At 37.7% G+C, this 15,885-nt stretch overlaps 2 protein-coding genes across 2 annotated transcripts; one reads left to right on the top strand and one right to left on the bottom strand.

Moving 5' to 3' along the window:
• Positions 1 to 1,904: 1,904 nt before the first annotated feature.
• On the top strand, positions 1,905 to 8,621 carry arfrp1 (ADP-ribosylation factor related protein 1). The gene is made up of 7 exons (XM_084743870.1): positions 1,905 to 2,260; positions 4,262 to 4,349; positions 4,862 to 4,944; positions 5,400 to 5,481; positions 6,344 to 6,414; positions 6,755 to 6,855; positions 8,071 to 8,621. The coding sequence occupies exons 1-7, from the start codon at positions 2,168 to 2,170 to the stop codon at positions 8,156 to 8,158; spliced, it is 606 nt and encodes a 201-aa protein (XP_084599996.1). The 5' UTR covers positions 1,905 to 2,167; the 3' UTR covers positions 8,159 to 8,621.
• Positions 8,622 to 13,172: 4,551 nt separating this feature from the next.
• LOC146331034 (tripartite motif-containing protein 16-like) lies at positions 13,173 to 14,378 on the bottom strand. Its single transcript, XM_084742799.1, has one exon. It carries the CDS (start codon positions 14,376 to 14,378, stop codon positions 13,173 to 13,175), a length of 1,206 nt encoding a protein of 401 aa, XP_084598925.1.
• Positions 14,379 to 15,885: the final 1,507 nt, after the last annotated feature.

Raw genomic sequence — 15,885 nt, forward strand, 5'->3', positions numbered from 1 at the left:
AGACTGGGTGAAATTAGCAACACAAAGCACTTAATTGCAACTTTCAAAAGAAAAAGAAAAAGCTATAGGGTGAGTGCAGTGGTTTATGTTTGTGTTGACATGATTTTTTTTTAAGTGTAAACCTGAGGCTGAGATTTTTCAAAATCATACAGCTACAGAAGTGATGTTCTAACAATGGAGGTTAAAAGGGGAATTACTGGGTAATTCTACAGAACTGGTTCAAAGTCAGATGAATAAACATATTAAAATAAAAGAGTCTTTTTAAACATACATGAAACGTATGAATGTATATTGTATAATATACAATGTACACATGTCTTGTAATTATACAGTTAGTTTTTATATTGTATTTTCTGACAGTTTTGAAATATTTTTCCTCTCACAAAATTTGTCATTACCCCAACTGAGATTTTGTTTAGATCTACAAAAAGCTATTTCATAAAAAAATATTTGTTTCCTTTTTAAAAACATTTTCACAGGTTAATCAATAAAAAGACCATTTTAACTATTTTTTAGCAGAATTTTCAGGATTTTTAATCCAATTTTTGCTCATAAATGGCATAAAGTTGACCAAACTGATTTCAAAGTTAAGAATTCATTAGTTTTAGTGTACACTGAACCAAACACTAAAAACTAAAAATTTTGTTTTGCCCCCAAATAAAGGGATAAGTGTTCCCTCCGTCACCACCAAAACAATCATGTTACATGTGACTGTGACAATTTTATGAGTGTTATATTTCAGCTGGGATTTGTGACATTACAGAATTTTAAATTAAAGATTAGAATTTACTGAAACACTTATAATGTCATAACTGGTCTAAAATGTTATTTATTTCCTCTAAATACAGGTTTAATTGTTGCCTTTCGTCACTACCAGAACAAGTATGTCACAACTGAAGCATCACCACATGCTTAGATTCTGACTATTATGGTATGTGGTATCTGAAGTTCTATTCCATATGATTCTGTTTTGATAAGGTGAAAAGGTCTCTAGCTCAGCTCTCAAGGGAATGTTAAGAATGTCATATCTCTTGGCTTTGAGAGGCCTTCTTTACGTTTTGAGAAAGTGCGGTCCTCACTTATGTCATAACTTATGCGGGAGGTTCCCTTGAGGGATACCATATGTGTGGGGTTGTTTTTGTGGACTAGTAGACACCCAAATGTATATAAGCCAAGTTACATGGTTTGTTGGCAGAGATTCATATCAGCTTTGAAAACACAGGCAAACCATGGTGCCTAATCGATGCTGAACTTCTTTGTAATAAACTTCTTATTATATAATCAAGTCGGTGTCAGCAGATGTTTCTTCATCATCTTCACATCATTGCTACTCACTAAACAACAGGTACCAACATTTTTAGATGTTTTATATAACTGGTATACGTCACATTACAGAGTTTTAACTGACATGAAGTGATACTGAGATACTTCAGATTCTCTCAAAGTAAAGAGAAGAAAGAACAGATATTTGTGTTAAAGTGTAAGGAACAAAATTAAAACTTCTCTTCATCAGAAAAATGAATACTCAAGTAAAGTACATACATGAAAAATCAACATGTCTATTTGTTCTTATTTATTTCCCATCTCTGGCCTCAGGCAAGCAGGACTGTCAGAAACTGGAATTATTATGGATTACGTATTGAATCTAGACCTAACGTAGGACATTGTGAAATAGTGTAATTAATTTTCCTCGACACAGTGGTTAAATTAAATTCAGTCAGTGGAGCGCTATAAGTGACCTGTGGAGGGCAGCAACACTCCTGTGCTTTCTCTAGTCTGTAGCAAATTTTATTAGAAGAAGAATTACCCCGAAACACCGAAATACTTTCTGGGAAATGCCGTTTTATTTGGATGCACAGCATGTTAACAGTACGCTGTATGCACCTCATTTCCCACAATTCCTCTGCTCTCACTTCCTGGTTAGATTACACGTAGCGTCACTGGTGCAGAGCGAAGGTAGCTGCAAACGACGACTTTTCCTGAATTATTTTATAATTCCACGTTTATTCTTCTCTCGTGTTTATAAATGTGTTGATTTAGTGTCATAATGAATCTACAGAGACGCGTGTCGCTGTGTTCGGCCTCATATGTAGGCTAAGCTATGCTATCAGGCTAATATTGACAGGACTAGTTAGCAAGCACTGGTATTGTTTACAGTTTGTTCAAGATGTATACTTTATTATCTGGATTATATAAGTACATGTTCCAGAAGGACGAGTACTGCATTCTGATCCTGGGACTGGACAATGCCGGAAAAACGGTAAAATAACTTGAATTTAATATAACTGGGTTCTACAATATTGTCTATTGTCTTGTTTTCTGTGCTGCCGTCAATCCTTTTTGACTTTCCGTGGTCCATCACTCTCGGTTTCTCTCATGGAGTTTAGTATTCGTCTTAGTCAGGTAAGCAGTCCTGAACAAAACCCGGCTAAAGCCGCCGTTTTCATACCTGTAATTACGGTAACATTACCGAGCTTGAAGCCAACAAACAGACGTGAAAGTCGTAAACACCCTGACAAAGTTCTTGTATAAAGCTAACTGGAATAAGTTTATCAAAAGAACTGTATGTTTCACAGTATGATTTAGTACGGTAAATGGTCACTCATTCACACATGTTCAAAGCATCATCTGTAAGATTCACGTGTTTAGTAGCTGCTTCCGACTAGAGCTGCAACGATTAATTGGTTATTAATCGATTATTATATTAATTGCCAACTATTGCGATCGTCCAGTAATCGCTCTGAGTAAGTTTTCTAAGAAAAAAAGTAAATATACTCTGATTTCAGCTTCTTAAATGTGAACCTTTTCTGATTTTACATCTTCCTGACATTAAACTGAATATGTTTGGGTTGTGGACAAAGAAAGACATTTGTGGACGTCATCTTGGGCTTTGGGAAACACTGATCAACATTTTTCACAATTTTCTGACACTTTATAAGCAAACTATCAATCGAGAAGATAATGGACAGATTAATCAATTATGAAAATTATTGGAAGTTGCAGTCCTACTTCCAAAGCACATTTGCAAGTTGTATCCCAGCAGTTGACTGCTACTCCGACTTAAACGTGCTTATGGAGCTGTAAATGTGTTTTGTATATACATGAGTTCTGATGCCTGACTAAATTTCAGAGAAATAAATTGTTGATGGAGTAACAATTGAAAGCAGTACCTTTAAGGGATAGTTCTGACTATTTGAAGTGAGGGTATGAGGTACAAGTGTTGTTACAATACTAGAATTTCTAACTTCGCTACAATAGTGTGAAAAATGTCGATATGCAATACCATGTTGATGCCATGCAAAAAAACTGACTCAACATTGAGGATATAAAAGTTTAGATTTTCATTCAAAGATACATTTTAACAAAACTGTATCATGACAATTGGTATAACAAATATAACAAGTGAGAAGAAGAAGAAGAAGAAGATGGCACTGAGCAAGTGAGAGGAGATTGGACTCACAACTCACTGTCATAGACAAGAGAGAGTAAGGAAATACAGCTGGTGCCAGAGTATCAATATTGTGAAAAAAATTAGCATTAAAAGCTTTTTAATTATTTAGTATTGATATTTTGTACCACTGTGAAGTACTTATCCATGATCCGCAGTAGATTTTGTCAGAGGTGTTTGGTTGCCTTGAAGGGAGTGATATTTGGCAGTGTTCTATCTGACTGCAAGATAAAGCAGTGAAAATATTCTTAATGTACACTTCAACTGATATTGATTTATGATATTTGATTTTTAGGTGACTAAAATAGGTAAATCTAATAATAATTGAAAACTATCCCTCTAATATTAGTAAAGTGTCTAATATTAGCCTCAGGAATGTAGTGGAGGCAAAGCAGACTATGTCATAAAATGGAAATACTCAGGTTAACACCTTAAAATTGTAGTCTGCTTTGTTTATTAGTTGAGTAAATATATTTTTAAAACTCAAGTCTACTTTTATTTTTTTCTGCCACTGAGAGAGACTTAATAATTTAGGAAAGAGCTCTCACTGATTTTCTAACAGGTTAAATACATTTCCAAGCGTCACCTTTTTTAAATATACTTAAACATCTTGTATATTTGTCTTGTGTTGGAAGGAAGACGTTGATTGTGCAGGGAAACTGCTGGCAGGGAAACAGTAAAAGCTCTGTCTTGACCTAACTACTGTATGTGTATGTATGCCTGTTAGCCTCTGCTGTGTCATGTGAATCAGTGAATATAGTTGTGTCTTGTTTGAGTCGTATGTTCACGTCACTGTCATCTTTTTTTTTGCAGACTTTCCTGGAACAAACCAAAACAAAGTTCAGTAAGAACTACAAGGGAATGAATTTGTCAAAGATCACAACCACAGTGGGCCTGAACAGTAAGTACATGTTGCAGTATGTCTTCAGTTGTGCTCTACATGAAGAGAAAAAAGCTTGTTGTTCCAAACCTGGGTGGATCAGAATTTCTGTTTCTGTTTGAAGCTGCCGGAGGTCGATTAATCTGATGACTATTTTCTCAAGTAATACATAAGTTATTGGGTCTGTAAAATGTCAATTGTGAAACACGTTCCTCAGTGTTTTGTAAAGTCTAACATGATGTCCTCAAATGTCTTGTTTTGTCCACAACCCAAAAATATTCATTTTACTGTCAGAGAAGAGTAAAGAAACCAGAAAGTTTTCACATTTAAGAAGCTGGAATCAGAGAATTTTGACCTTTTTTTTGCCTTAAAAAATTGCTCAAACCAATTATTTGATGAGCGACCATGAATTTAATAATCGATTAATCATTGCCGCTCTATCTGATGCTGCCTGTCTTATAATTTAGTAAAGGTGTTTCATTCCACCTGCTTTTCTCTAACACTTGTCATTGATTTCTCTCTTTCCTTCTCAGTCGGTACAATCGATGTTGGCAAGGCTCGTCTGATGTTCTGGGATCTGGGCGGTCAGGAGGAACTCCAGTCTCTGTGGGACAAAGTGAGTTAAAAATCAAACACCAACACAGTCCTGAGGACAGTTTTTCACCAGCCTCAGACTGACACACACATTTCATGTTTGTCCTGAAGACTCTGTGCCTTCAGCAGAGTGGAAGAAGATCCTATTTCTCTGAAGGAATTTAATGTAGGCTCGTATGTATGTTCAAATACCCTGTTCTACCTTCTTATCATATAATTGCCCACATCCAGATCAAACCAAGGCATTATTGCCAAACTTAATTCTCAGAATATTATGACTTTTTTATTTTAATTTTCTCATCTTATTATGAATCAAATCTTGAATTTATTTCCTAACTATAGCCCAAACACTTTTCATGTTTTCCTTCAGCAGTCGTTCCTGTAGTTATCTTGAAGTTATTGTGATTTTGATGCTGCTGGTTATGTCAGCCAGCAGTCTGCTGCTCTGATGTCTGTCCCCTTCATGTTTATATTTAGTACTATGCTGAGTCCCATGGAGTCATCTATGTGATAGATTCAACTGATGAAGAGCGCCTGTCAGAATCAAAGGAGGCCTTTGGTGAGTAACACACTCTGCAATGTGTGTGTTTAAAACAGGATAGGTCAACAGTTTCTCAAGTGGAGTGGGGGTGGATGTGTGAGGCAGGAGTTGATTAGTGTGGTGGCCAGTTACCATTTTTTATTTTTTTATTTATTTATTTATTTTTTTTAATGAAGTTCATGGCACAGATAAATCCCAACTGGTTGACTCTATGTCAACACTAGTCTTAAAAGGTTGAGGGCGATTTAAATCATTAGATCGCAAGTTGAGCCATTCCTAACCAATAAAATGCAGATTTTATGTAAGAAATTTCAATATTGACATGAGCATTAATGTGTTTTATCTCCGTACAGGCATATCAGTTAGTTTATAGCTCAAAAATACATTTAAGTGTGCAGTACGTCTTTCATACATATTTCATCTGTCATCACTTACACTGACATCAGATGGGATGTCTTAATGGTTAGAAAAGCAGGAAGAAACATTACAGCAAAAATCTCTTTCAATGTTCATAAGATTTTAAGACAGACTTGAAATGATGTGAACTTATCATTTCAATGTAGTCAAACGTGTGTGTTATTTTCTGAAATGGCCTGGACTTTATTCCACTGAAATAATGACAGTATGGTCAACAGATTTATGTCTGCTTTGGCATTTAAACCTTCAAATAGAACAGTAGCTTCAGTGTTTTAGTGCACATGACTTGTTCGGTGTATCAAAATCATCAACCTCATGACATGAAAGGCAGGAAAATATTAATAACCCAAAAAGGAACTGACAAAAAACCTTCATCAAAGGGTGTTTGAGTTAATGTTCTGTGATGATAGAAAGACATGTTCGCTAGTTGTTGAATTAATGATGTAACTCTCCTCTTCTGTAGAGAAAATGATCAGCAGTGAGGTGTTAGAAGGCGTCCCTCTCCTTGTGCTGGCCAACAAGCAGGATGTACCGGTACTGTATCATCTTTATGACATATTATTCTCTCTGTTTTGACCTTCCATCCACACTAGTCCAACTACTTATTGAGTCACTTATCAAAAAATTCCAAATGTTTTCCAGCGCGGGTTTCTCTGATATAAAGATTTGCTTCTTCTCAACGTTTCATTTCATTGTAAACTGAAAATGTTTGGGTTTTGAACTGTTCTAGTGTCAGTTCAGGCTTTGTCCTGAGTCGCCCTCAGTAAAATAAAAAATATATTCAAGATATTGATTGATGTGGTCTTCTGGTTGTGATGGTTTTGTCTTTGCTGTTGCAGCCTCCAGTCATGTCTTGTGTCTTCTTTCTGCTCAGAACTGTCTGACGGTGCCGGACATTAAAACAGCCTTCAGTGACTCTGCCCCGAAGATCGGCAAGAGAGATTGTTTAGTCCAGCCTTGTACTGCCCTCACAGGGTAAGAACGCTTCTGTGTTAAATAGCATACTGAATGTGTGAAACCACAGCAGCTTGTCTGATACAGTCCCTCCTCTGTGAGTTTATGATGCTCAGTTTCTGAAGTAGAAGCTTCAGTTTTTGTGCTGCTACAGGACTGGATTCTGTTGTATTTTACAGGCTGTCATGTTATTGTGGTGTGAGTTTATCCCAACCTTTTTATGGACATTAATTTGACAATAGTAGCTGTACAAATCCCCTTTAAACAGCCACAATGGTAATATTGCATCCAGGATTATCTCACACTGATATGCTATACTAAAATGGTGGTAGTGGTAATTGAAACTAAGATAAACATGGATGAAGTCATTAGGTATATAGACATGACTTATGACTGTGGATCCGCCCAGAAAATCAGTAATATTATTAAGACTGTAGTGAACACGTCTGTTTATTTGAAGCCGAAAGAGCGAGTGTTTCTCCTCAGGTTTGTGTCAGCAGTTGATGGATCTCAGTGTTGAACTGAAATCTGACAAGTACACTTGTGTTAAACTGTGATGAGGTTCATGATATCAGCATCTGAGATGGCTGGTAAATGGACAACCCATTTATCCATTCATCCTTCCATCCATCAATCCATCTGTTTATCTGAAGTTGGGTCACAGAGGTAACAGTTCCAGCAGAGGACCTCAGACATCCCTTTCCCTGGCCACATTAACCCGCTCTGACTGGGGGATCCCGAGGCGTTCCCAGGCCAGGGCGGAGATAATCTCTCCACCTAGTCCTCGGTCTGCCCTGCGGCCTCCTCCCTGCTGGGTGTGCCTGGAACTCCTCCCTAGGGAGGCAACCAGTTGGCATCCTTACAAGATGCCCAAACCACCTCAACTGGCTCCTTTCTATACAACAGAGCAGTGGCTCTACTCGGATTCCCTCATGGATGACTGAGCTTCTCACCCTGTCGCTAAGGGAGATGCCAGCCACCTTCCTGAGAAAACCCCCTTCGGCCACTTGTATCCACAATCTCATTCTTTCAGTCATGGACAACCCACAGAGCTCATAACTCCACCGCTGCTTTTCTTTCACCAGCGAATACCTCTACACCACACCCCAGTAAAACTAGTTAGCATTACTGTTAAAAATACGCTGCCATCTTGATCGAAAGAGTGTTCCCTTTTTATGCACCTGGTCAGAAAATTAAAAATGCTGCTGAATGATTTAATTCTTTGTTCTGATACAGGGATGGCGTGAACGAGGGCATCGAGTGGATGGTGAAGTGTGTGGTGAGAAACATCCACAGGCCGCCCAGACAAAAGGACATTACGTAAGAAGTCATCAGCCCTTCCTGATGCCTCTTTTGGACTGTGAGTTTCTCCTCGAGGACATTCCATGTAAACCCTGGAGCTGAAAACTCTCCTCTCTCCTCGTGTTTGCTGTGACATTGAACAGTTTGAATTTCTGTTTCTGGGAGTTCATTATGGACAGAGTGTGACCGTGTTTTTAATCACTGAGCAACTCTTCAGATGTGCTTTGGATGGACGTCTGTCTCTTCTGCTCGTTCAACTTTCTGAAGCCGTGTTAAGATTTCTTCAGCTTCCTGTGTGAGCAGCAGTCCCGGTCTCTGTTGTTTGTTGTGTCTGCATGGAGCTTCACTGACAACATTTACATGCACAAAATTAAATACAGATAATGCAAACAGAGTATTCTGTTTGGATATTCTGAATCAGGCCTTATTCTGAATACCACTTTTTAAACGTGGGATTTGTTGACATTATTCAGGTTTTAAGAGCATTCTTTGGACATGTGTACATCATTCAGAATGTGCATCTTCAGTTTGTTCAGGTGGGAAGGAGAAACACGCCTCCTTTTAAACATTAGAAAATACATGGAGACCAGCAGGTTATTGGATATGCACAGGTATCACATCACTGACCTTTTTAAGGGTGGTTGGACGAATGAAAGAGGGCTAGTGAGTACTTAAAAAAAAAATACAGTTTTGATGCAAAGAAGCAAAATGGCTCACGCCGTTCTGCTTTAATAATCATAATCAGAGCACACACAGCTGCATGTTAATGGGAATATTAGTAGAATATTCATTAAATGTACACAGCTTAGTAGGAATATTGTCTTTTTCAGAATAAGAGCAAAACACAGAATATTTTGTGCATGTAAACATAGTCACTGACTGACTCCCTGTACTGTGATCAAAACAGCACAGAAACATCAACATCACTTCTTACATGATATATACAAAACTGTTAAACTCTGGTTCTCTCTTTGTTCACAGTATCGGATCAACTAAAACATCTTAAACTCACATTTTTCAAGTTGAACTGAAATTTGAGTTTGACAGCAGCCTGATAAAATCCAGGGGCCTCATTACAGAAACGCCTAAATCTGAAATCCTCCATTATCTTAATTTGGGACAATATCTAGGATTAGAAAAACATGTTTCCTAACTGCATTTGGGAAAATAAATCTTATCTCAACTTATGATAGGAATTTAGCTATTACAGAAACATCATAACTGATTTCCTAAGTTTGGAATCCTAAATCCTAAATTAGGATGCCACAGAGTCCTAAATTCAAATAATTGTCAGAAATGCCAGCAATACTGTTGACAAGTCTGTATGAAAATGACAATGAAGGCAACAACATGAACACAAAATATTGTGAATGAAAGGCTCCTCAGACTCTATGATGTTGCTTTAAATTTCAGGGACCATGTATTAATTGGTATGTATTGACTGCCAAGATGATTAATTTTAAATTTGATCGATCTGTTCTGTCCGTTCAAATCCTTATCATTGGTCGATAACTGTCAGGAAAACTTCCCAAATGGTGGTGCTTTCTCTCCTCTAAAACAATTCCTCTGACTCATCAAAGCTAAAATTCTTTTTTTTCCATTCACAAGCTAGCCAGTGACAAGTGAAGCGACATCTAACATCTGTTGTCATGGATACAGGCAGTCTTGTGTACATTTTAAAAACCAATACAGGCCTGACAGGGCACCGATTGAAGAATCAGGTTTCCAGCTGTATTTAGGATCTCCTAAGTTATGATGTAAGATATGAGGTTTAGGAACTGTTTCTGTTATAGGAAGAGAGGAGTCTTCCTATCTTGGAAACTTAAGACAAGAACTTAAGAAACTTTTCTGTAATGAGGTCACTGGATAATAACTATATTTTAGTTTTGGCAACAGTTGAAAGAGTTTATACAAAGTTGAATGAAGCTAGAGCCTCTTCCATCATGCAGTCACTGAAATATTGAATGATTGAATCAAACTGTTCTTCCCAGGGACAGGATGAAGGGCATATTTAAGCCCCTTTAGTGTATGTAGGCTGATCTGCATCCTCCCAAGCAACAGCCAGGTTCCCAGTGCCACTGTAGAGGGTGCTGTGACTGCAAAAAGATAAATTTAATGCCATCAAGAAAGCAAAACTTTCAGCTTTGAACACAGTCTGCACAGTCTCTTCCACATTCATCGTGTTCTAGACTTTGTAGAACTCTCTGAAGATACATTCATGATAAGTAAATGAAAACAAAAAAAAAGGTTTTATGTCGAGGGTTTAGTGACATTTCTCACAACTTTTACACTAATGAAATTTCTTATGACAGCTGTGAAGTGTGGAGAGTAGGGCTCCAACTACCAATTATGTTCAGTCAATTAATGAGTCAATTATTTTCTTTATTAATATATAAACGGTGAAAAATGTTGATCAGTGTTTCCCAAAACCTAACATGACGTCCTCAAATGTCTTGTTTTGTCCACAACCCAAAGATATTCAGTTTACTGTCAGAGAGGAGTAAAGAAACCGGAAAATATTCATATTAAGAAACTGAAATCAGAGGATTCTTTCTGTTTTTCTTTAAAAAAAATTATCGAAATGTTTACCGATTAATTTAATAATCAATTAATCATTTAATCATTCCAGCTTTAGTGGATATTTTAAGTCCGTGTGCTGCAAGCTCATACTGTGAGATTTTTCTCTCACAGGACATGGAGAGTAACCGCTCTGTTAACAGTTTTGTACTTTTAGGTGTTTTGTGATTAATTTCTTTGCCTAGTTTTGTTCATAGCAGAGGGCAACATGATGGCTTCCATTCACAGCACCAGTCTTTTTTGGATTGGCTTTGGTAATATTGATGTTCATAATAGATTGTTTTCAGGTGTTACCAATTATACTATTTTTGGTTCTGTTCCGCTCAGAGCCATGGTGCTGCTGCATGATGGCTGACTGGAACGTCTCTCTTACACTAAATGGAACAGGACTTTAATTAGTATCAGGTAACACCTGTGTTTACCGTCCTATTTCATATCAATATGGCTGCTGTGGAAGAAGATCTGTTTGGACAAACTGAGACACTACAGCTGGTTGGGTAACTGGACAGTACAAGCTAAATGCACAAAGTGTGCTGAACACACTGGGGAACCTTGCCGACCTCTGCTGAATCACTGTGTACCAGCAGTTTCACTTGGGATGTATGAAGTGGTTAAAAAAAGCCGAAGGTGACATCCTCTGTCAGTCACATATATGGTAGATGATAATAATAAATTTCTGATTTCAAAGAAAAAATCTGTTGTGTTTCAGTTTAATGTCCTGCCATCAGTACTCACCTGCTACCTGTTTCCATCTGGTATTCACATGCATCTGATAACAAGTGGACCCTCGATGAACTGAGATTCATATTCAGAGCTGGTTTAGATACAGACTTGACCTTTACATAATCTTACAAACTGTCACTACCACAAAGTTAAATGTATAAATTCGACCTGTTTGTGACTCCTGATCAGTCCCTCCAGGATTTCGCAGGCTTTTATGTGATGGTGACTGCCTGAAATGCCTGATTTCATGGCAGCTTTTCTAAAAAAAAAAAAAAGTGATAAATCTTGTAGTATTTTTAAGCATTTTTTGGCAATGAAACTGTGAGGCAACTTGTTCTGGTGAGAATAAAAGAGCGCTCTGTTCTGAGTGTTTTCAGTAACCTCAACAAAAAGGCTCAGGATTACAAAAAATCTTACAAAATCTGCTTTATCTGTGAACAAGTGCACCTGGGGAGGATTCCACAAAGACGCAAAATCTTTTCTGTTCATTTCAGTTCCTGTGACACAATTACAATTAATCATGTTATAATGTGACACATTTTGTTGTAATTTCACACATTTTATTACATGGCTTTGTCAAATACTTGATTCTGATTGGTCAGTAATCACATACTAGGGTCTGTTATTTCAGCACAGAAGAGCATTGCTGTCCTAACAGTTATAATATTGCTATAGATGCAGTTCTGATCAAAGATTCTGGAAGAGCAATAAAATTATTTTTAAGTCTAAAAAATCATTTTTAAATCAATATAGTTCATATTATTGTTTTTTATAGTGAAATTAAGCCCTTCGCTTTGCATCGTGGGTCATTTCACCATAATGACCTGCTCACTGTATATTGTCCCTTACATAGGATGAAACTTTTCAAGATGTGAAAATATCTTGTTATAACATAAAACATCTTATAACAAACTTAATAATGTCATACTGATTGGCTTTTCTTTTTCTGGTGTGGCAGCAATATGCCTCTTTTTTCATGTAAATCCAGTAGGAGTCAACAACAAGCAGAAATCACACTTAAAGTTAAGTTTTCATCAGGAAAGTACTCATGTTTTATTGATCAATTGTTCACATATAGGCATCGGTATGAGAACAACACACAACCCCTCCATCTGAATTTCAGGACCTGGTAGAGCAAACTAGTATTAGTAGCACATACACTATAACAGCAGTAAAAGATTTTATGAAAAGGTGATTTTATTCAAATGAAGGAAGGCATACAGTAAGATAGTTAGTGGGTATCACAAGTCAAACTACCACCAACAACAACCTTAGACAGCCTTTGCAAATGAGAAAGGCCCTCTTGAGCCAGTGTTTGTCTTTGTCCATTCTGGGCCTCTGTAGAAACACGGCAGTACAACATGCCGGGCACATCCCTTTCAGAGCCTTTGTAAAATCATGTTTCACAAAAAGTTTAACTTAAGCCAATCTACACAACACTGATAGCAAACATATCACATGATACAGGGTCTGGTAGTAAACAGTTGGTAAACAACAATAATAAACATTATTCACCATTTCCCAAAGCCCACTGCAACATCCTCAAATTTTTGTTTTGTTATTTACTTTACTGCCATAACTAAAGTAACCAGAAAATATTCACATTTGAGAAGCTAAAATCAGAACTTGGACGTATTTTCTTAAAACTGGTTCAAAACGATTAACTGAATATCAAAATAGGTGGCTTAATAATTGATAACCAATTGATTCATCGACAAATTGTTGCAGCTCTGTTTCTATTTGAGTTGACAGAACTTACCACCTTCGCCGTAATCAACACCAACTCCAGCACAGAGCGGCTGAGTGAACGTTGTCTGGACTCTGTAGAGGAGAGTTACGGTTTCAGAGACGCTGTAGAAGTACAGAATACCTGCACTGTGATCCACGTACACTCCTAGTCTGTTGGACCAAGGACCTGAGACATTAATGCTGTCGCCTTTGTGCATGAATGAATACCTGTTATTGTAACCATATAGTGCCCAAGATTTTTCATTATATCCAAATCCAGCTTCTTCTGCATCATGATCTCTGCTGATGTCAGGGTGTGTAACTGCTATATAATCTACTTCCCCTGTCCACTCCACCTCCCAGTAACAACGTCCAGTCAGACTGTCCTTACTCATGGCCTGAGACCAATAAAGGAATCTGTCAGGGTGAGGGGGATAAGGCTGGCGCCCATTCAATGTTACCTTTCTGTTCCCATCAGATAACAACAGATCTGTGCATACTGAGTTTGGATTCAGTGTGATTTCACATGCATATTTTAATAATTCTGCTCTGGTCTTATGCTTTGGTTGTGATAGTAAAACATCCACTTCAGTCTTTGTGATGTTTGTCCATTCCTCACACAGAGCATCCTGCACTTTATCTCTGAAGTCCGATATGGCTACTGTCGTGTCATCAAAGTATGTCGGAGGATGGATATTGAAGCTTGGTGCGTCTTTGGATTCACTGAGTGGAGACAGTGTGGACCAGTTTTGTATAAACTGGTTGTGATCCTGATTCTGTGAGAGCTTCTCCAGCTGAGCATCTTTCCTCTTCAGCTCAGTGACTACTTGCTCTAGCTTCTCCTGAAGCTCTTTGACTCGACTCACTTCAGCTCTCTGTTTTGATCTGATCTGCTGCTCCACGTCAGAGCTTCTTTTCTGGATGAGACTGATCAGCCCATTCATAATTGTCTTGCTGTCCTCCGCTGCTTTATCAGCAGACCTACTGATAGCCTCCACCTCTTCTTGAAGCAGCTCCTCCTCTTTCATTCTGTCCTTGATCCTCTGCTGTGGAGGGATCCGCCAGCTTGTGTTTTTTAAAGGCAGGGCCTTCAAAGTGAGGCTTGAGGTGCGTCCCACAGCAAGAGGCCTCTGTCTGAAGGTCTGCCTACACTGAGGGCAGCTGTGGATTTGCCTTTTGTCCTCTTCATCCCAGTGGGCTTGAATACAGTCCATGCAGTAGCTGTAATAATAGTCGCTGGATCCTTCAGAACGTCCAGACAGATCACACAAGAAATTGTTTGCTGGTCTAGCTGAACTCGTTTTGTTGCCATTTTACCTCTCAGTGGCAATGATTCACTTTCCGTCAGTTCTGTCACTTCACCACATTGTGTTTATGCCGTCCTCAAACCAAAGATCTGATGGGTGGGAACAAGAAAAGAATAAGTTATAGACTGGGTGAGCTGAGTGGAGCCCCTTCGAAAACAGGGAGAAATACGTGATAAGGCAATGTATTCCCACGGAGAAATATAATCTAATACATTTTTACAAAATACAGCAGCTTACAAAGACATTTACAGGAAAGCAGAGTATGCACAATATTCAAGTTACAATAATATTCACAGTATTTACTGTATGAATACAGGATAACATAAATGTAAGATAACTCACTCACTTTATCTAATTATAGCTTAACTCACTTAAGAGATAGTTCGGGTAGTTTGGATGATGTGAAGTGGTGTTGTATGAGGTACTTATCTATAGTCAGTGTTTTACGTGGAGTAAATGGCTGTTGACACACCCCCAGTAAGTACATTTACTTAAGTACTGTACTGGAGTACAGATTCACAGTACTTGTATTTTACTTTGCCTTTATCCAACTCTACAGGCCTACCACAACATCTTAGAGGCAAATGTTGTATTTTTTACTCTACTGACTGCAGAATGTTTGTGTAATACAGGTAATTTCAATGGATTTTTCTTGTGAATATTATATCAGATATTTTTAAGAGCTTTTAAAACATGTATCAGTGCTGTGCACTTTATTTTATTTTATTATTTTGTAATTCTGAGTCTTCTTGAAAAGGTTAGTTAGAACATTGAGGACAGAGTGTGGTTTTGTTTCCCCTGGAACAAGTTGCCTAGGACTTTTTCAATGTTTTACACCAAAAAATTGCAACTTTCTTCTTCAATTTTCTCTCAGTCCTCAAATTTCATTGTAAAAAAAAATGCCTAAAAACATTGCATGCATGCAACATGAATCACTTTTTTTTTTTTTTAGAAAACCTGCCATGAAATCAGGCACTGTAGGCTGCAACAATCCCAAAGTGAAATCCTGGAGGGACTGATGACTCCTTTAACACAAACAGTATTTTTTTTACCTGGCCCAAATCAATATTGGTTCAAATATATGCTATATTTAAAATATTTCACCCACGCAAACAGGTTCAAAAGATAATTTGTCTCTTGCCGCTGACTACAGTTCATATTTTTTTTTACAAAGTTAGGTCCCATGGTGGTCCACTGGAATGGGCGTGGCTTCACCTCTCCATAGTTATATGTTTATTTTCACTAAGATCTTTGTGGCTGTTTGATGATAAGCTAAACTTTGATATAATACCATTTCATTTAATTTTATTTTCAATTTAACCCAACGTTTCAAGAGGCTTTAGAATTAAGGCCTCATACAACCACCCATGAAGTTTTGGCGATCCCTTGTTGGGGTCGGGAACCAGCGCTATGA

Source organism: Lutjanus erythropterus, chromosome 2, assembly GCF_056507025.1.
Source record: "Lutjanus erythropterus isolate fLutEry1 chromosome 2, fLutEry1.hap2, whole genome shotgun sequence".
Taxonomy (NCBI): domain Eukaryota; kingdom Metazoa; phylum Chordata; class Actinopteri; order Lutjaniformes; family Lutjanidae; genus Lutjanus; species Lutjanus erythropterus.